This window comes from Dipodomys merriami, unplaced genomic scaffold (genome assembly GCF_024711535.1).
Source record: "Dipodomys merriami isolate MVZ:Mamm:240054 unplaced genomic scaffold, mDipMer1.0.p SCAF_68, whole genome shotgun sequence".
Taxonomy (NCBI): domain Eukaryota; kingdom Metazoa; phylum Chordata; class Mammalia; order Rodentia; family Heteromyidae; genus Dipodomys; species Dipodomys merriami.
The window spans coordinates 5,597,787-5,618,114 of NW_027206268.1; the positions used below are offsets into that span (position 1 = coordinate 5,597,787).

At 51.6% G+C, this 20,328-nt stretch overlaps 2 protein-coding genes across 6 annotated transcripts in view; one reads left to right on the top strand and one right to left on the bottom strand.

Moving 5' to 3' along the window:
• Window positions 1–5,124, bottom strand: part of Atr (ATR serine/threonine kinase) — a 69,698-nt gene extending 64,574 nt beyond the window's left edge. For 2 of the 3 annotated variants that reach the window (XM_070005561.1, XM_070005560.1), the window contains exons 1-4: window positions 4,970–5,124; window positions 3,722–3,813; window positions 2,006–2,155; window positions 520–1,397 (exon numbers count right to left, since the gene is read on the bottom strand). In XM_070005561.1, coding sequence (XP_069861662.1) covers window positions 520–1,397; window positions 2,006–2,155; window positions 3,722–3,813; window positions 4,970–5,028 — 1,179 coding nt within the window. In that variant the 5' untranslated portion in view covers window positions 5,029–5,124. Of the gene's footprint in view, window positions 1–519; window positions 1,398–2,005; window positions 2,156–3,721; window positions 3,814–4,421; window positions 4,598–4,969 lie in introns of those variants that run through there. The other variant, XM_070005562.1, reaches the window with a different exon arrangement.
• Pls1 (plastin 1) overlaps window positions 4,816–20,328 on the top strand; it is a 64,951-nt gene continuing 49,438 nt past the window's right edge. For 2 of the 3 annotated variants that reach the window (XM_070005568.1, XM_070005571.1), the window contains exon 1: window positions 10,129–10,211. The gene's annotated coding sequence lies outside the window, so the exon portion shown is untranslated. Of the gene's footprint in view, window positions 4,915–10,128; window positions 10,212–20,328 lie in introns of those variants that run through there. The other variant, XM_070005570.1, reaches the window with a different exon arrangement.

The following is a 20,328-nucleotide window of genomic DNA, read 5'->3' on the forward strand; positions in this document are numbered from 1 at the left end:
TCCTCAGATCTCAGCCTCCTGAGTAGCTAGGATTATAGGCATGAGACACTGGTGCCTGGCAGTTAAACTAAGATGTTTAAACCTCCATGCTTCAGTTACTATCAGCCAGAGTATTTCAGTTTACATCCGTAGCTACCATGGCCAATGAGAAAGGGCATGGTATGGTATGAGGAATTACAGATTTTCTTAACGTGATTGATTCTAATCAGAGTAATCAAAGTTTCTGAATTTAAGCTCCTTTTTAATGAACAATGCAACTAACACATTTAGGCCTCATAAATTCTATTTGAAAGCATTCTGGTCTACTAACAGTCCATCAACAATGGAACAAACAAGCCTTCTGAATGAATTCTTCTGAAGTCAAAGTACAAGTCTATAGCAGGGATCATGACTAGGTAATAAGAACCACAGACATATTATTAAAGATATATTGTTTTTCTCATTGCTACAACTTGAACATAACCAGAAAATTTACCTGTGCAAAACGTATCCTTAGCCAGTAACTTGGCAACCACTCACCTCTTCATCTACTTGAGCCCCGAGAATGTCCACGAGAGCTCTGCAGATGTTCCTCACATAGGCCTTCCTGACTTGGAGAGCCGATTCATACCCAGCAGGCACAAAGGTCAGGAAATACTGCAGTAAATGACACAGGGCCCCCTTTAGCAGATCAGACTTGAGCCGCATAAGCACGCCACTCTCAAACATGACGCAGAGTTTCTCCAGCAGCATATTTAAATAGACTGGCTCAATATTTCCATATGCGTCTGCTTCAAAGGGGAATAGTGTTTTGATCAGCTTTGACAGTGGCTCTTCGTACAGTTGCAATTGGTCAGTGTCCATTTCTGCAAGGTCTTTTAATAATTCCAAAAGTGACTTAAAAAACATGCTGGCTGGCTGGATAGGTAGTCCTCCGAGCTCAAAGAGTTCAGTTAAAAGGGTGATTGCTAAGGACTTCACTTTTGGACTACCGTACTCCAGGAGAACACACCCTATGCGCCAAAGTAAGAGTTCTTGCCGTCTAAAAAACACATTTGCAACAATGCGGATGAGAACCATTAATAAAGTGACTTCAATAAATTCTAAATTTTGCATGCTCATGAGCTGCAACGGAGCTGCTTGTAAATAACCCATGTGTTCATCTAACTGGCTAAAAAATCTATAGATGACCACTGGCCACTCTTTTATATCTCCAGCCGCATTTCTTTGGTGGAGGTGAATAAAATCTTCAAAAACAAGTAATAATTCCTTTGTGAGGACCCCGAAAATTGTAGGATTCTTGCTTTTAAAAAGAAATAAGAGCGAGCAGATAACTTCACTAATTTTCTTGTGTAAGACGTGACAGGATGGAGCTGCTGTAATCCGTAAAAGTCTTGTGATGATCCAGTTACTGAATTCTTTAAAACAAGCAAACAAACAAAAACACAGTAAATAAACAAGTTTATCACAAGTGTTCATTCTAAATGCATGATGACTGTGTGTGGGTACACACACACACACACACGCGCGCGTGCGCGCATAATGGGGCTTTCACTCAGGGTCTGGGTGCTGTTTCTTAACATTTTCACTTGAGGCTAGCACTCTGCTACTTGAGCCACAGCTCAACTTCTATGTTATTTGATGGTTAATTAGAAATAAGAGTCTCAAAGACTTTCCTGCCCTGGCTGGCTTCAAACTATGCTCCTCAAATCTCAAACCTCCTGAGTAGCTAGGATTACAATCATGAGCCACTCGTGCCCAACTAGATGACAGATTGATATGAACGTCATTAACAATATATTGTATATTTTTGACACAATGTTAATACATTATAGTAGTTAAGCATCTCAGGAAAGGTCTGAGCCTGCCATCCACTACTTGGATGAGCTCTGCATTTCTCTGTGCTTCTGTAAGTTTGCCTAGGAAAGGAGCGTGACCATTTCCATGTGACAAGCTAAGAAGGGCAGGCGGGCAGGCAGGTTCCCATGCAGCCTGCATATGAAGGCGTGAATGGCGCGCCTCTTACCAACACAGCTGCCTTTGGCCTCGCTTTGGTCCTGGCCTCCATCCACATTGACAAACATAAGCGGGGAGGACTTCATGATATGCTGGATGAAATCAAGCAGCATCACAGAGGTGGGCTGAGAGTCTGTCTTCTTTATGAGTTCTAGGGCAACTAAAAGAAGAAAATAAAAGATTTGTTGTAAAGACGTCTCACAAATTACACAGTAGGCATTTTATTAGAAAAGTAGACTGGAATAATCAGAATCATTATATTCAAGTTGGGTGCCAGTGACTCACACCTATCACCCTAGTTACTCAATAGGCTGAGATATGAGGATCATGGTTCAAAACCAGCCCAGGCAAGAAAGTCCATGACACTCTTATCTCCAATTAACTATCAAAAAGCTGGAAATGGAGCTGTGACTCAAAGTGGTAGAGTGCTGGCCATGAGCACAAATGCTCAGGAACATTGCCCAGGCCCTGTGTTCAAGTCCCAGGACTAGCACCAAAAAAAAAAAAAAAAAAAAAAAAAAGAAGAATTATTATATCTAGCACAATGCTCATGGTAACATGGTAGGGTTAAATACAGTAAGTTAAATTAACTCATCTATCATTCATCCTGCTCAGCAATCATGAACTATAGGCCTATAACATGTTACATACTATGCTGAAATCTGAAGACTTAAAAATTCTCTTAATTAAGCCGGGCGCTGGTGGCTCACGCCTGTAATCCTAGCTACTCAGGAGGCTGAGATCTGAGGATCTCGGTTCAAAGCCAGCCCGGGCAGGAGAGACCGTGAGACTCCTATCTCCAATAAACCACCAGAAAACCGGAAGTGGCGCTGTAGCTCAAGTGGTAGAGCGCTTGCCTTGAGCTGAAGAGCTGAGGGACAGTGCCCAGGCCCAGAGTTCAAGCCCCACGACCGACAAAAAAAAAAAAATTCTCTTAATTACCAGGTAGGTGGCTCATGCCTATAATGCTAGCTACTCAGGAGCCTGAGATCTGAAAATCATGGTTGGAAGCCAGCTCAGGCAGGGAAGTCCGTAAGACTCTTATCTCAACAACCTGCTCAGAAAAAGCCAGAAGTGGCACTGTGGTTCAAGTGGTAGAACTCTAACTTTGAGCAAAAAAATCTTAGGGTCAGAACCTTGGCCCTGAGTTCAAGCTCCAGGACTGGCACCAAGAAAAAAAAAGGCTAAGTGGTTATAAATCATGTGTGTTAGGACCAAATTTGGAATGAAAATTATAAATCCTGAGTCAAATGTCACTCTATACTAGCAATATAGATGACAGATGGGATAACTTCTTGCCATGGTGATGATGCTCATCTTTCAGATGATCACAAATAGGCAAAGAGTTGATAACCCACAGAACTCTGTCTGCTTAAAAAGGCAGCAACCCTCAAGAGCTTGGGGTGGCATCTGTTGTGCGTGTTTCACTTGCACAACATGTGGCCAAAATAAGACCACATGGTCAGACTTAGTCTAATTTACTTTCTGTGCAATACACAAGATGAAAGAATTCATAGCAGTTACGCAAATCCATGCTACTAATTAGGCTAACAGAACAATTTAAAAAGTCTAAATCACAGCAATAAGCAATACTCAACAACTTGTAACTATCCATGTATCAACTCTATAACAAAATGTTTGGGGAAAGAAACATTAGTATAATGTTGCACATATGGAAAAGGAAACCATCTAATTTGTTAAGTTCATATAGACATTGGCTTCTTACCAACATTTACATCTGTAAGTATTCGGTCGATGAATTGACAAAGGATTTGTCTTGGCTTCTGCACCACTGTATTATACTCCTCTGGAGTGGCACTGAAACACAAACAAAGTGGTTTTGGTTGTTGTTGTTTTTTGCCAGTCCTGGGGCCTGAACTCAGGGCCTGGGCACTGTCCCTGAGCTGCTTCTTGCTCAAGGCTAGCGCTCTACCACTTGAGCCACAGCACCACTTCTGGCTTTTTCTGTTCATATGGTACTGAGAGGAATTGAACCCAGGGCTTCATGCATACTAGGCCAGCACTCTACAACTAAACCACATTCCCAGCCCATAAATAGTTTTTAATCCTTAAAAGAACTTGTACCATCATTTGGAAAAAAAAAGGCAAAAATAAATAAATCTTTACAATGAACTAAGACCTAGACAGCGATCAGAACCATCCTTGCTTGAAAAGCAGGAACTGTGATTTCTCCCTCCAAGGGGCGATTTCACGAAAGTCAGTCCCTGAACAGAGTGACCCTAAAGAATAGACTGTCTCCTACGTAAGGAATGAGGGTGTGTGTGTGTGTGTGTGTGTGTGTGTGTGTTATTTTTGTTTTATAGTGCCAGTCCTGGGGCTTGAACTCACGGCCCGGAAGCTGTCTCTGAGCTTTTGTGCCCAAGCCTGGTGCTCTACCAATTGAGACATAGGAATAAGAGTCTTACAGGCCTTCCTGCAGTGGCTGGGTTTGAACCTGTGATCCTCAGAGCTCAGCCTCCTGAGTAGCTGGGATTACAAGGCGTGAGCCACGGGTCCATGGCTTTAGAAAGAGGTTTTGGGGAAGCATAAAAGTGACCAGAAAGGGGTGTGGGGAGGGAGGGAGGGAGGGAGGGAAAGAGAGAGGGGGAAAGGGAAAGAAGAGAGTTAGGAAAGGGAAAAGAGGAGAGCGGGGAGAAGGGGACAGGAGGGAAGGAAGGGAGGGAGGAAGAGATGCCCCCCCACCCCCACCCCGGGGCCGGAAGGTAAAGTGCAGCCGGTAAGCCCCGCCCCGATGACGTCACGCCCCGCCCCCTCCTCCGCCCCCCCCCCTCCCCGCAATGGTTCCCACCAACGGTCCCACAACGGTCCACCAACCGCCGAGGCCCCGTGCCGCCGCCGCCCGACCGGGACGCTCCCAGCCCGGACCCGGAGCCGAGTCTCCCCCGGGCCGCCGGCTAGGTGAGCGGAGCCCGCAGCGTCAGCCGGGCCCGGGGAGGGAGGGCCGCGGCCCTACCTGCCCAGCTCCCGCAGGGCGGGAATCATGGACGCCAGCTCCAGGCCATGCTCGCCCATGTTGAGGCCGCGCGGCTCTCGGCCACCGCACCGCCGCAGGTTCCCGGTCTCCGCTGAGGGGGGCGGGGGAAAAGACCCGGCAGCCTACGGCGACCCACAGGGCCCAAAGCTCCTCCCGGACGTGGCTGCTGGTGCGGCGGGTCGCGCGCTCATACTTTCCGGCTTAGGACCCTGGGGAAAGCCTGGAGCGCGCGGGGGGGCTGGGGGCGGGGCCGGGGGCGGGGCCGGCGTGTGACAGGGCGTGGCCAGGGCGGATCGGGGGCGGTGAATGGACGTGGCCTGTGAACGTGGGCGTGGCTTTTTCCAAGGGGCGGAGTCCAGGCGGGACCGGGAAAGGGGCGTGCGCGCATGGGCCACCTTTTCCCAGGGCTGTTCCCCCAGCACAACCTTGGGAACCGACAAAGCCTGGCCTGTGAAATCTAAAGACTGGAAGCCTGCCTGTCATCCCACCTACTCAGGGGTTGAGATCTGAGGATCCAGGTTCTAAGCCAGCCCGAGCAGACACATCTGCGAGACTCTTTATCCACCAGAAGTGGAGCCATGGCTCAAGTGATAAAAGCCTTAGCCTTGGGTGAAAAAGAGCAGGGACAGCGTCCAGGCCCCGAGTTCAAGCTCCAGGACTGGCACCCATATATACAACAAGAACTATCAGAAACCCGCTGCAAGATTTTAAGTAAAAGAGAAGCAAAAGCAAAGCTCCATTTGAATTTGGTGGAGGATATCGACAGAATATATATACAGGATAATTCTAATTTTTTTCATCTCCCATTCAGTCCTAAGTCTATATATTCAATATTCTCTGTGCTGTCCACCTCCACCCCACCCCCAGTGTGCCTTAATATGTGTCATTTTTTTATTAACCGTATATTGAGTAGTATGTCCTAATGTCAAGTGGCTCCTAGATTTCCTGTTAGGCCCCTCTTCCCCCTTTATTGTGTGGGGAGATGGGGTCCCAAGGGGAGGGTGGCCCTGGAAGTCGAGAGGTTGTTGTAAATATGTGTTCCCCTGTCCCTGGTATTTGCTAAGCTCTGTGTCCCAGACCAAGTTGACAAAGGGGCACCAGCCACATTTTGGAAATTGTGTTGGATCCTCTATTATCAAATGATCACCTTTCCCAATTAAAGCCCTCTAGGTGGCACTACAACCCAGTTGATGCAGAGATGGGCTTGCTTGGGGTTAGGCCTATGCTAGGCCTGACACCTGGACATACTATTGGACCCAGTTCTTGGTTGATGTGGGAAGGCTTGTGAACTCTTTGTCCAAGCTGCCCTAGACTGCCATCCCTTGATCTCTGCCTCCTAAATAGCCGGGAATACAGGTATTAGTTACTAGCTCCAGGCTTCTCTGCCTTTTTTTTTTTTTTTAATTTCACAAATCCCACGGCTCCTAGAAATACAGTTCCAAAATCTTATTGGTGGTGATACAATCAGTTGAATAGATTAAAAATCTTTTTTGTAATTAAGAATGTTTCTAATGATGTCCTTTAATAGCTATTTCAGATCTCAAACCTATTTCTGGAAAGTTTTATTACTGGTACAATTCTTATCTTTAGATAGGTTGATTTTTTTCAGATGGAGGCTCTAGACATGTAACACTTTGGATTTATAGCTTCTGCAGATCCTTGTTTTTGTGTCTGCCCTGGCTGGCTTTGAATTGTGATCCTCAGATCTCAGCCTCCTGAGTAGTTAGAATTGCAAGTGTGAGCCACTAGGTCCTGGCCAATTTATAAGCCTGACTTTTTTTTTTGCCTTCCATCCAAATCAGGTTGTATCATATTTAGATTTTTCATCGATGTACAGGGAGATTGTAGTTACTTAAGTCAGGTAAAGAATGAATTTCTTCGTGTACAGTGTCACCTGCACCCTGATTCTCTGGTACAATGATTTTGAGGCCTATATTTAAAATTGCTGGGTAGCATCCCACTTATTTTTTTGTTTTGTTTTGTTTTGTTTTTTTGGGTCCCGTCATGGGGCCTGGACTCTGGGCCTGAGCGCTGTCCCTCAGCTCTTCAGCTCAAGGCTAGCGCTCTACCACTTGAGCCACAGCGCCACTTCCAGCTTTTTTCTTTTTGCTTATGTGGTGCTGAGGAATCGAATCCAGGGCCTCATGCATGCAAGGCAAGCGCTCTACCACTGAGCCACTTCCCAGCCCTATTTTTTTTTTTTTTTTTTGTTGGCCGTGGGACCTGAACTCTGGGCCTGGGCGCTGTCCCTCAGCTCTTCAGCTCAAGGCTAGCACTCTACCACTTGAGCTACAGCACCACTTGCGGCTTTTTCTGCTTATGTGGTGCTGAAGAATCAAACCCAGAGCCTCATGCATGCAAGGCAAGCGCTCTACCACTGAGCCACCTTCCCAGTCCCCCCCCCTTTTTTTTTTTTTAATAATTTGAGCTGTTGATAATTGGATTTCTTCCTGATTGGAGCTATTGTATAATAATAAAAAAAACAAGATGTCATAAGCACTCCTATGGGTCTTTGTGTATTGTATACTTCAGTTCCTGGATAACACCTATCGATGGCGTGGCTGAGTCACAGAGCATGCGTATATCCAAGTTCTTGGGAAATACTGTATTTTGTGAGCACTTACTCGACTCCTGCAGTGTATCTGGGATCAGATCAAGATACCGAGTTTACTCTTTTCTCCAGATGGGAGGGCAGAGGAAAATCCTCATGCCCTATGACGGGCCTGCTTCCATAGTCAACTGCTCGCCCAGTGCTTGAACTCTTAAAATAAAATAATGGTAGCCTTCTTCCTCCAGCCTTGTCACTAGAATTGTGTGTGTGCATGTGTCTGTGTGTGTCTCTGCACATGTGTCTCTTTGTGCGTCTATCTGCATGTCTGTGTATGTGTATGTCTGTGTGACTGTGTGCACATTTCTGTGTGTGTGCGTATGTGTGTGCCCATGTCTGTGTGTCTGTGTGCCCGTGTCTATGTGTCTGTGACTGTGTGTCCGTGTATCTGTGTGCCCGTGTCTGTGACTATGTGCCCGTGTGTCTGTGTGTGTGTGTGTGTGCCCGTGTCTGGGTGTGTGTCTCGGTGTCTGTGTGACCGTGTCGGTGTCTGTGACTGTGTGCCCGTGTGTCTGTGTGTCTGTGTGCCCGTGTCTGGGTGTGTGTCTCTGTGTCTGTGTGCCCGTGTGTCTGTCTGTGACTGTGTGCCCGTGTCTGTGTGCCCGTGTCTGGGTGTGTGTCTCTGTGTCTGTGTGCCCGTGTCTGGGTGTGTGTCTGTGTGTCTGTGTGCCCGTGTCTGTGACTGTGTGACCGTGTGTCTGTGTGTGTGTGCCCGTGTCTGTGTGCCCGTGTCTGGGTGTGTGTCTCTGTGTCTGTGTGCCCGTGTGTCTGTGTCTGTGTGTGTGTGCCCGTGTCTGTGTGCCCGTGTCTGGGTGTGTGTCTCTGTGACTGTGTGCCCGTGTGTCTGTGTCTGTGCCCGTGTCTGTGTGTGTGTGTGCCCGTGTCTGTGTGTGTGTGCCCGTGTCTGTGTGTGTGTGCCCGTGTCTGTGTGCCCGTGTCTGGGTGTGTGTCTCTGTGTCTGTGTGCCCGTGTCTGTGTGTGTGTGCCCGTGTCTGTGACTGTGTGCCCGTGTCTGGGTGTGTGTCTCTGTGACTGTGTGCCCGTGTGTCTGTGTCTGTGTGTGTGTGCCCGTGTCTGTGTGCCCGTGTCTGGGTGTGTGTCTCTGTGTCTGTGTGCCCGTGTCTGGGTGTGTGTGCCCGTGTCTGTGACTGTGTGCCCGTGTCTGGGTGTGTGTCTCTGTGTCTGTGTGCCCGTGTGTCTGTGTCTGTGTGTGTGTGCCCGTGTCTGTGTGCCCGTGTCTGGGTGTGTGTCTCTGTGACTGTGTGCCCGTGTGTCTGTGTCTGTGTGTGTGTGCCCGTGTCTGTGTGTGTGTGTGCCCGTGTCTGTGTGTGTGTGCCCGTGTCTGTGTGTGTGTGCCCGTGTCTGTGTGCCCGTGTCTGGGTGTGTGTCTCTGTGTCTGTGTGCCCGTGTCTGGGTGTGTGTGCCCGTGTCTGTGACTGTGTGCCCGTGTCTGGGTGTGTGTCTCTGTGACTGTGTGCCCGTGTGTCTGTGTGTGTGTGTGCCCGTGTCTGTGTGCCCGTGTCTGTGTGTGTGTGCCCGTGTCTGGGTGTGTGTCTCTGTGCCTGTGTGCCCGTGTCTGTGTGTGTGTCTCTGTGTCTGTGTGCCCGTGTCTGGGTGTGTGTCTCTGTGTCTGTGTGCCCGTGTCTGGGTGTGTGTCTCTGTGTGTGTGTGCCCGTGTCTGGGTGTGTGCCCGTGTCTGTGTGCCCGTGTCTGTGTGTGTGTCTCTGTGTCTGTGTGCCCGTGTCTGGGTGTGTGTCTCTGTGTCTGTGTGCCCGTGTCTGGGTGTGTGTCTCTGTGTCTGTGTGCCCGTGTCTGGGTGTGTGCCCGTGTCTGTGTGCCCGTGTCTGGGTGTGTGTCTCTGTGTCTGTGTGCCCGTGTCTGGGTGTGTGTCTCTGTGTGTGTGTGCCCGTGTCTGGGTGTGTGTCTCTGTGTCTGTGTGCCCGTGTCTGGGTGTGCTTGTGGCTGCTGTCAGGCACCTCGCCGGGTGCTGAGGAGAGGGGACAGCCCGTCCCCAGCCCGGCAGAACATTCGGGAACGCACGTGGCCGGGGCGTGCGTTAGTAAGTTAGTTGCCTTTGGTGCGCTCGAGTTGTTCGCCCGCACCGCAGCGTGGCGCAGCCTCCCCTAGAGACGCGGGGCCGCGCCTCCCGCAGGCCGGCGGCGGGACCGCGGGGCTGGCTGGGGAGGGGGCCGCGGAGGACCGGGCTGCGGAGGAATGCGAAGGCTGCGGAGGAACGTGAGCGACGCCGGCGTAGCCACGCCCACGGCCGCGTGGCCACGCCCCCCGGCGTGGCCACGCCCACCGTGCCGCGCTGCACCTGAAGCGCCCCCCGCCCCCGGCCCTTACTTACCTAGGGCGTTTGTAGCCAAAACCTGGCCGGTGGCTCCAGTTCTGAGGACCGGGTGCGGTCCGAGCATGCGTGGTGGCGCAAGCGCAGCGGGCAGGTGGCCGCGGGCAAAGCTCGGAGGGCGGAGTCCGGCTCTCCGGAACGGGTGCCTGCGGAGCATGCGCGGTGGCGCGAGCGCCTGGGGAGACGGCCGCAGCCCGGGGGCGACTGGCAGGTGCCTGCCTGGGTCCGGAGGAGCCGGAGCTGCGGGACGGCGGCCGCCGCAGGTGCCGGGCTCGGGGGCGCGGGCGCGGGCGCCGGCGGGAGCGCCCGCGGGGCCGGGTGAAGCCGAGGGGTCGCGCTGCCCGGCGGGAGCCGCGAGGTGCGCCCCGGCCCCGCGGGAAGCTCCGGCGCGAACTCGGGAGCGGCGCCCGCGCCGGCCGGGGCTCCGCGTCGGGGCCGGGGCCGGGGCGCCTCGGCCGGCCGGGCCGGACGCTTTTCCTGGAGCCGGGGGTGGGGATGGGGGTGGGGTGGGGTGGGGTGTGAGGTGGGTGTGAGGTGAGTGTGAAGTGGGGGGTGTGAGGTGGGTGTGAGGTGGGGGTGTGTGAAGTGGGTGTGAAGTGGGGGTGTGTGGGGTGGGTTTGAGGTGGGTGTGAGGTGGGGTGTGAGGTGGGTGTGAAGTGGGGGTGTGTGGGGGTGTGTGGGGTGGGGTGTGAAGTGGAGGTGTGTGGGGGTGTGTGGAGTGGGGTGTGAGGTGGGGGTATGAGGTGGGGTGATGGGGTGTGAGGTGGGGTGATGGGGTGTGAGGTGGGGTGATGGGTGTGAGGTGGGGTGATGGGTGTGAGGTGGGGTGATGGGTGTGAGGTGGGGGTGTGAGGTGGGGTGGGGTGATGGGTGTGAGGTGGGGGTGTGGTATGGGGGTGATGGGTGTGAGGTGGGGGTGTGGTATGGGGGTGATGGGGGTGTGAGGTGGGGGTGTGGTATGGGGGTGATGGGGGTGTGAGGTGGGGGTGTGGTATGGGGGTGATGGGTGTGAGGTGGGGGTGTGGTATGGGGGTGATGGGGGTGTGAGGTGGGGGTGTGGTATGGGGGTGATGGGGGTGTGAGGTGGGGGTGTGGTATGGGGGTGATGGGTGTGAGGTGGGGGTGTGGTATGGGGGTGATGGGTATGAGGTGGGGGTGTGGTATGGGGGTGATGGGTGTGAGGTGGGGGTGTGGTATGGGGGTGATGGGTGTGAGGTGGGGGTGTGGTATGGGGGTGATGGGTGTGAGGTGGGGGTGTGGTATGGGGGTGATGGGTGTGAGGTGGGGTGGGGTGATGGGTGTGAGGTGGGGGTGTGGTATGGGGGTGATGGGTGTGAGGTGGGGGGTGTGAGGTGGGGGGTGTGAGGTGGGGGTGTGGTATGGGGGTGATGGGTGTGAGGTGGGGGTGTGGTATGGGGTGATGGGTGTGAGGTGGGGGGGTGTGGTATGGGGGTGATGGGGTGTGAGGTGGGGGGGTGTGAGGTGGGGTGGGGTGATGGGGTGAGGTGGGGGTGTGAGGTGGGGGTGTGAGGTGGGGTGGGGTGATGGGTGTGAGGTGGGGGGTGTGAGGTGGGGGTGTGGTATGGGGGTGATGGGTGTGAGGTGAGGGGTGTGAGGTGGGGTGGGGTGATGGGGTGTGAGGTGGGGTGGGGTGATGGGTGTGAGGTGGGGGGTGTGAGGTGGGGGTGTGGTATGGGGGTGATGGGTGTGAGGTGGGGGTGTGAGGGTGTGGTATGGGGGTGATGGGTGTGGTGGGGGGGTGTGGTATGGGGGTGATGGGGTGTGAGGTGGGGGGTGTGAGGTGGGGTGGGGGTGATGGGTGTGAGGTGGGGGGTGTGAGGTGGGGTGGGGTGATGGGGTGTGAGCTGGGGGGTGTGAGGTGGGGTGGGGGTGATGGGGGTGAGGTGGGTGGGGTTAGGTGGGTGGGGTGGAGTTGGGGTGAGGGTAATGGGGTGGGTGGGGGTAGGGGGGGTGGGGGGAAGGGGGTGGGGTGGCATGAAACAGATGCCAATTTCTTTCAGTTTGGTGTGGTTGGCTGCAGATGAGAAATTGAGGCGCTTCCCTTCCCTGGGGATGGGGGAGTGGGTGGGGGTTGGCTTTGAACCCTGATCCCCCTGAAGAGCTAGGACTTACAGGTGTGGGCCACCAGCTCTGGCTTCAAGGCCTCTTTATTCACCCCCCCACACACACACCACACCACACCACACACGCACACCATACTACACACACCACACTACACACACCACTACACACACCACACTACACACACCACTACACACACCACACACACCACACACACACAGCACACACACCACACACTACACATACCACACACACACACACACACCACACTACACACATCACATACCACATACATACCACACACACACCACACTACACACAGCACACACTACACATACCACACACACACTCCACACACACACCATACACACCACATTACACACATCACATACCACATACATAGCACACACTACACACCACACTACACACCCACAGCACACACACCATACACACACTATACACTATACACACACCATACACTACACACACACCACACACACACACACACACACAGAGTTGACGGCTGACACCCAGGGCTCTTTGCTCTGGCTCTTTGCTCTCACTTGCGTGAGGCCGGTTTGGTGCCACACAGAAATCTTGAAGAAACCATAAGCCCTATGCTCTCCCCCCCTTCCCCCCCCACAAAAAAAAATCCAGGCTGGGGTGGGGGTTGGGTTGGCCGGAAGTACAACTTTGGAGCTTCTTCCCCTTGATTTTTGCCTTCTTTAGTGACACTCTATAGATGACGGTGACATCTGTGATGGGGGCGGGGGGGGGAGAAAGTTTAGGAAAAGGAAAAGTGAGGTTCAGACTGAGAAGCGTGGAAAGGGAATACGGGGAGCCCCTCCCTCCCTCACACCCCTAATAAATGTTTTAATGGCAGAAATAATAGACAGTCGGCGTGCCGCGGGGCCGGAGCGGCCTTTGAGGTCAGCCAGTTCAGCTGCTTCGGTTTACAAAGGAGAAAGCGGAGAGGCTGGGGAGAGGTTGGGTGACGCAGCGGCCAGGCTGGGCCTCAGAACTGTGTTCCTGATTTCAGGGATTTTTTTTTTTAAAGCCATGTCTTACTGGTAATCTTGGCATTTGTCTATTCGGTTGTATTATGCAGCTTTCTTCTTCCTTCCCTCCTCTGCTGTCTGGGCAATGCAGCAGGTTCTTCGTTGTGTGTGTGTCCAGGCAGGACTACAGGGTGTTGCTCAGGGTGTTGTCCTTTCCTAGAGGCCTGGCCTGGCCTTTCCTTGCCTTTTTCTCCCTCCCTCGCTTCCTCCCTTCCTCTCTTCTTCCCTCCCTCTCTCTTTCCCTCTCTCCTTCCCTCCTTCCTTCCTCCCTCCCTCCCTCCTTCCTTCCTCCCTCCCTCCCTCCTTCCTTCCTCCCTCCCTCCCTCCCTTCCTCCCTCCCTCCCTCCCTCCCTCCCTATCTTCTTCCTCCCTTTCTTCTTCCCTCCCTCCCTTCTTCTCTCCTTCCTCCCTCCCTCCCTGATGGGGGCATCACCTCATCGCAGCAGTGAGGTGGCAGCTAGGTGACCCAGGTGGTATCAGACACTGTCCAGTACTGCATAAGTGAATATCGGTGTGCTCGGTGGCAGGAGCGATTCTGGAATCAAGAGGTAGCTCTGTTCTCTCCTTGGGCCCAGGAGGAACTGAGATTTACTTGCTTAAGCCTGGTGTGTGTCAAAGCTGGGAGTCATGCACCGTTCTCCAATACTGGCTCCCAGCTCCCTTCCTTCACCTTTACTTTTCCTATTTGCAGTATTGAGGACTGAAGCCAGAGCCATGCCCCCAGGCCCTTTCATGTTTTGTTTTGTGCCAGTCCTGAGGCTTGAACTTAATGCTGAGTCCTTTGCCTGAGATTCTTCTTCACTCAAAGCTAGTGCTTTTCCATTGAGCCACAGCTCCATTTATTTTAGGTAGGTTAACTGGAGACAAGAGTCTCACAAACTTTCCCGCTCTGGGGAACCATGATCCTCAGATCTCAGCCTCCTGAGTAACTAGGATGACAGGCGTGAGCCACTGGCACCCGGCTATATTTTGTTTTTTGAGCTAAGAATCTCTTGATAATAGTCCCCTAGACTTGCCCAGAACTCTCAATCATCCTGACTCTGTCTTCCTGAGAAACTGAGATTAAAGGTTTGGGCCAGGACACCTGGCTAACCCTTACTTTTTAAGGCCATTGGTCCCAAGACACATTTGACTTGCCAATCAGGACCAACCAGTTCATAACGTTGTGTGGGTTGAGAGCCAATCAGAAGAGACCCATCCAGAGGAGGAAGTTTGGTGACCAATGGGAGAATGTCTCTGCCCTGGACAGAGATACTAGAGGAGTGACCACTCCATTCACAATAGAGTGTGCAGAGCTGGGACCAGGCACCCATGATCTGCCCATGAGAAAGTTGAGAACAAGTCTGGAGAGGCCCCTGGTTAGCTTGGTACAGGCAGGCTGGCCAGTCTGCGGGTGCAGAGTATATTTAGAGTATCCTGCATTGCCAGGAAGTGAGATGCTGAAAGAAGAGGGTCATAATCAGAACATATGTGCGAAAACAAGGCAGGAGCCACTGTTTGTGAACCCCAAAACACAGTGGAAGAGGTGTTGTGGGATATATTTATTTGGAAGAGAGCAGCAAATAGCTGCTTTGCAAATCAAAACACATTGAGCCGCGCCTCCTGGTGTTGTGTCATTGGCTGGCACTTTGTTGTTGTTGTTGTTGTGCACTGTGATTTATTATCTTCCTTTGGACCCGCTCTTATGACAGGGAGAAGTAAAGGGGTGCATACTGGTCATTCCCAACAATGGCGGGAAGCAAAAAATAGGTGGGTCGAGGTCCAAGTGAATAACCAAGGCAGAAAGCAAGACCTTATCTTAAAACATACCCAGTGCAAAAAAAGAAGCGTGGCTCAGAAGTAATGAGCACCTGCCTCTGTAAGCACAAAAGAGGACCTGAGTTCAAATCCAGTATTACAAGCACCCCACTTTGCCCCCCCCCACAAAGAACCTAAGATGGTTGACAGAATGGAAAGGAAGGGATGACCTGGTAAAAGGATTATTCTCTTTTTTTGTCAGTCACGGGACTTGAACTCAGCCTGTGCACTGTCCCTGAACTCTTTTGCTCAAGGCTAGTACTCTACCATGTTGAGCAGCAATGCCACTTCCAGTTTCCTGGTGTCCATTGGAAATAAGAGTCTCACAGACTTTCCTGTCCAGGCTGGCTTTGAACCATGATCCTCTGGGCTCAGCCTCTTAAGTAGCTAGGATGACAGGTATGAACCATCAGCGCCTAGCAATTATCTTCTTGTGTGTATGTGGTTCTTTTTTTTGGGGGGGGGGTCCCAGTCGTGGGGCCTGAACTCTGGGCCTGGGCGCTGTCCCTCAGCTCTTCAGCTCAAGGCTAGCGCTCTACCACTTGAGCCACAGCGCCACTTCCGGCTTTTTTCTTTTTGCTTATGTGGTGCTGAGGAATCGAACCCAGGGCCTCATGCATGTAAGGCAAGCGCTCTACCACTGAGCCACCTTCCCAGCCCTGTATGTGTTTTTATAGCAAGACATTATTGCAAAGTGATCGGGCAAGTGCAAAATCCAGCAGTATGTTGAAATTAATATCTAATTTACTTAAAAATAAAGAGCATGTACCTTCTGGGGAAAGGACTAAAGGGCGTAACTTTCTCAAAGCAATCCTGAATTATGTGTGTTTGTGTGTGTGCACGCACGCGCGCGCTGGTACTAGAGCTTGGACTTTGGACCTGGACTCTCTCCTCTAGCTTTTTTGTTCATGGTGCTCTACCACTTGAGTTACAGTTCCACTTCTGGGTTTTTTGTTTTTTTTTTTTCTTTTTTGTCTTTTCTGCCTAGACTGGTTTTGAAGCATTATCCTCAGACTTTGAGTAGCTAGGATGACAGGCATGTGCCACAAGCACGCAGCTTCTTTATAGAGCACCCTCATAGGACAAGTGGGAAAGTTAAAGCTTAGAGGGAAAAAAAGTCCATCTGAAAGACAGCTGGCTGGTGGACTCGTGATAGAGCTGAGATCTGACTCCCCGCTTAAGAAATAACCCATGCTGTGTTAGTTGGGAAAACTTGTGGAAATCTAGGAGCCAGACTTTGATCTGCAAAACAAAACTGTAAGGGGGGCTGGGAAGGTGGCTCAATGTAGAGCGCTTGCCTCACATGCATGAGGCCTTGGGTTCGATTCCTCAGCACCCCATAAGCAGAAAAAGCCAGAAGTGGCACTGTGACTCAAGTGGTAGAGTGCTCGCCTTGAGCTGAAGAGCTGAGGGACAGCGCCCAGGCCCAGAGTTCAGGCCCCACGACCGACAAAAAAAAACCCATAAAGATGTTTCTCCCCCCCTTTTTTTTGTTTAATTTTGTAATTGCTTTCTCTCCTTTCCCTTTGAAGCATTCCTAGATGCCCAGATAAAGCTAAAGATAGCAGTTGCTAGGTGTGGGCCTTGGTTCTGTTGGGGTGTAGGGGTGGGCGCATGATGGGGTGGTGGTGATGGTGGGGTACCTCTGGAGATTTGGAAGTCATTTCCCCCTCCCCTGGGGTGATCTTTAGAATCCATTTTTGTGCCTTGCTGGATTCTTGGGGGGGGACCCTATCCCGGACCTGAGGCCGTTGAACTGTGGCCCCTCAATTCCCGGGGAGCACCCACATCTGAACACACCTCGTCCACGGCGAGGGCTCTAGAAAATGGCAGGGTTCTGAAAGCAGTGCGGGGCCGTGTGGCCACACCGTGGATTCCGACCCCACCCCTACCCCCCAGGGGTCACAGGATGTCCACACCCGGGGCCAGGCCTAAGACTTGATGGTCAGAATGGTTTAGGGAGTTGGCAAGGGATGCAGGCCCCTCTCCTGGTGAAGAGTCAGTCCACTTGTGCTGCTCAACCTCAAAGACATTCTTACTTCTGGTGCCGATCCTAGGCCTTGGATTCTTGGAGGTTTCTTTGCTCTGGGCTAGCACTCTACCGCTTGAGTCATACCCCCACAGCTGACTTTTTGGTGGGTTAACTGGAAATGAGTCTCACGGACTCTCCTGCCCAGGTTGGCTTCAAACTATAGTCCTCAGATTTCAATAGCTCTTGAGTAGTTGGGATTACAGGTGTGAGCTGCTGTACCTGGCAACATTCTTTGTTTGCTTCACCCCTCCCCTGTGCGGTCAGTGTGGGGCCTACACCTTCTGTTCATTACATTCAGATGCTCCTTTTGGCATTGAGTTCTGAGGGAGTATGTTCATGGTGGATGGGTGTGTGTGTGTGATGGCATCTGCAGAGAGAAAGGAGTCTTTTGTGTTGTGTGTGGATTTATGGGTTATAAAATGATTACACAGCTTTGACTGTTGGGAACTTGGCTACCGGGTCACCAGAAGCTTGAGGCTGTGTGTCTTTCCTCATCTTATTTCTTTTCTAGTTGGCTGATTTGACTCTTGTATGTGTGTGTACAAGTGTGCATGCATGTGTGTTCTGTGTCTCATGCATGTACCCTGTCATGTGGTTTCTATAAAGACAAATGGCATTTTATTAAAATGGTGGGTAGATAGGATGAAGGGTTAAATTATTAGGAAAGTGTCTCTAACACTCTGTCTGTCTGTGTCTCTGTCTCTCTGTCTCTATCTCCCTGTCTCTATCTCTCTGTATCTGTCTCTGTCTCTGTCTCTCTCTGTCTGTTTCTCTTTCTCTTTCTGTGCTGGTATTAGGCTTGAACTCAGGGCCTAGGCACTATCCCTTAGCTTTTTCGCTCAAGGCTGGTGCCCTACTACTTGAACCACAGCTAACACTTTTTTTTGGAAGTTCATTGAAGATCAGAGTCTCATGGACTTTCCTGCCCGGGCTGGCTCTGAACTGCGATCCTCACGTCTCAGCCTCCTGAGTAGCTAGGATGACAGGCATGAGCCACCAGCACCTGGCATCCTCTTTTTATAAGGCATGCATTTTTTTTTAATCAGAAAATGCTTTCTAGGAGCACTAGAGATAGCTTTGTTCATAAAGTACAGCTGGCTAAAGGACTTTCAACTTTATAATAGACTGAGGTTTTATGATTGAATTTTTCTGAGCAGCTCACAGTCGTAAAACCATAAGAATATTTGATTGATAGCTCATGGCACGGAGACCTTGCCTCCTGTTAATGACCTCAGGTGAACACACATAAAAGAGGAAGGATGGTCTTTTGTTTTTGAAGGTGTGTGTGTGTGTGTGTGTGTGTGTGTGTGTGTGTGTGTGTGTGTGTGTGTGTGTGTGTGTGTGTGTGTGTGTGTGTGATGTGCTTCTTTATGATAGAAAGCCAGGGCTTGGCAGTATGGTTGACTCAAAATACCCGAGGGGGCCAGGCGCTGGTGGCTCACTCTTATAATCCTAACTACTCACAGAAAAATCCAGAAATGGAGCTGTGGCTCAAATGGTGGAGTGCTAGCCTTGAGCATGAAAGCTCAGCACCCAGGCCCCAAGTTCAAGCCCCAGGGCTGACCCAAAACAACAAAAGCCCAGGGAAGAGGAGCTGTGGGGGGGAGGGGGGCGAGGGAGAAGAGGGAAAGAAAGGCCAGAAATCGACAGCCCGCCTGCAGTGCTCATGGGCTGCCCTGTTTTCTATCCTTTCTATCTCAGCTGCCCTGGTATCTGGCTGGGTGTGGGAGAGGTGGGCCCAGGGCTCTGTGGCTCTGCTCCAGTCGCGGCTACTCTCTTGAGGCTCTTAGGGTGAAGGCAAGCCTCGATCTCCACAGTGTACCTGACCTTTCTCTCCACCGTCTGCTCAGATCCCAGGGGTCAGACCCCAGGTGGACGCAAGCAGCCCCGGGGCCTCAAACCAACAGTAATCCGAGCAATTGGAACCCCGGAACGTACAGGCTGCTGTCATGGGTTGGTCTCAGAGTGCAGATCACATGGTTGACATCAAAGAAAAGCGAGTCGGGAACTGGCCCAAAGGGGCAAGGCCCTTGGCAGGCACCGCCACCCGTCCGGGTCATTCTACTCTGTCATCTGAAACACCATGGCCACAGCATTCCTTCTTTTGGTTGGTCCTGGGTGATAAATATCTCGTTTCCTGAGGCAAATTCATGCAAACTAGAATTTTGAGGTTTGACAGATGAGTCTGCTGAGGGTTTTAGTATGAGTCTTTGGTACTTGGGGGAAGTGGAGGTTTGGGGGAGCTCTAGGGGGGTACAGATAATACCAAGAAAGTGTATCATTGAAGCTTTAGTCTGTTTTCAAGTGTAGGGTTTCTAACCTTCCAGAACCAACCAGAAAAATCTCAGGCTCAGTGGAGAGGTCTCTGGGAATTCTATTCTGATGAAGTTCCCTGCCTTCTGTTTTCTTCCCACCTTAGCTCCCAGGACAGCTGTGGGTCCTCAACGCGAAGCCAACAGGGGCCTAGTTCTCACCGAGTTAAGAACTATCAGTTCCTCGAGGTGCCAGCCGTGAAACACAGCTCACAAAATCCACAGGGATGAGCCTGGCACCCAGTGACTCATGCCTTCATCCCAGCTACTCAGGGGGCTGAGATCTGAGGATCAGGGTTCAAGGCAGCCTGGAGAGGAAAGCCCCTTGGGAACCCTGATCTCCAGTGAACCATCAAAAAGCCAGAAGTGAGGCTCAAGGGGTAGAGAGCCAGCCTGGAGCAAAAGAAGCTCAGGGACAGTGGCCTAGGCCGTGAGGTCAAGGTTGTTATTACTATTATTTTTTAAAGCAAAAGTAGTCATGAGAGTGAATTAATTTTGGAAAGGCAACAGCAACAGCCCTTTCCTGGATCCTGTTTATTATTTGCAGACAGTCGTGGTAAAACAAAGATTACAATCTGTGGGAAAGATAATCTGACCAAAAAACCTCACAAAAGCAAACACCTCTGCACACTTAGTCCAGCCAAGCGAGCATCAGAGCGTCGGGGCATTGGAGAGCACAGCTATCTGCAGTCCATAGCCTGTGGCCTCAGCCCTCAGCCGAGGTTGGAGAGTCCAACCTCACAGAGTCTCTCTGTGAGGAAGGAACCTTTGATGATTAGACTGGAGAGGGAATAGGAAAGCAGAGCCTGGAGGAGAAGCAGGAAGGGACTGAGGGACTCCACCTTGCTGCTTTTCGCCACTACGTGGCCAGGACTTCCGGATTGACTTGCCTGCCTGTGGCCCCTCAACTTGGAAATAGCAGAGATAGAGCTCATCCCTGTGTGTTCTCGTTCCAATGCTTGAAAAGAAAGAAAGAAAAAAAGGTCGGGGTTAAGCTGGGCTCAGCAACTCACGCCTATAATCCTAGGTACTCAGGAGGCTGAGATATGAGGATCATGGTTCAAAGCCATTCCGGGCAGGAAAGTCTTTTGAGACTTAT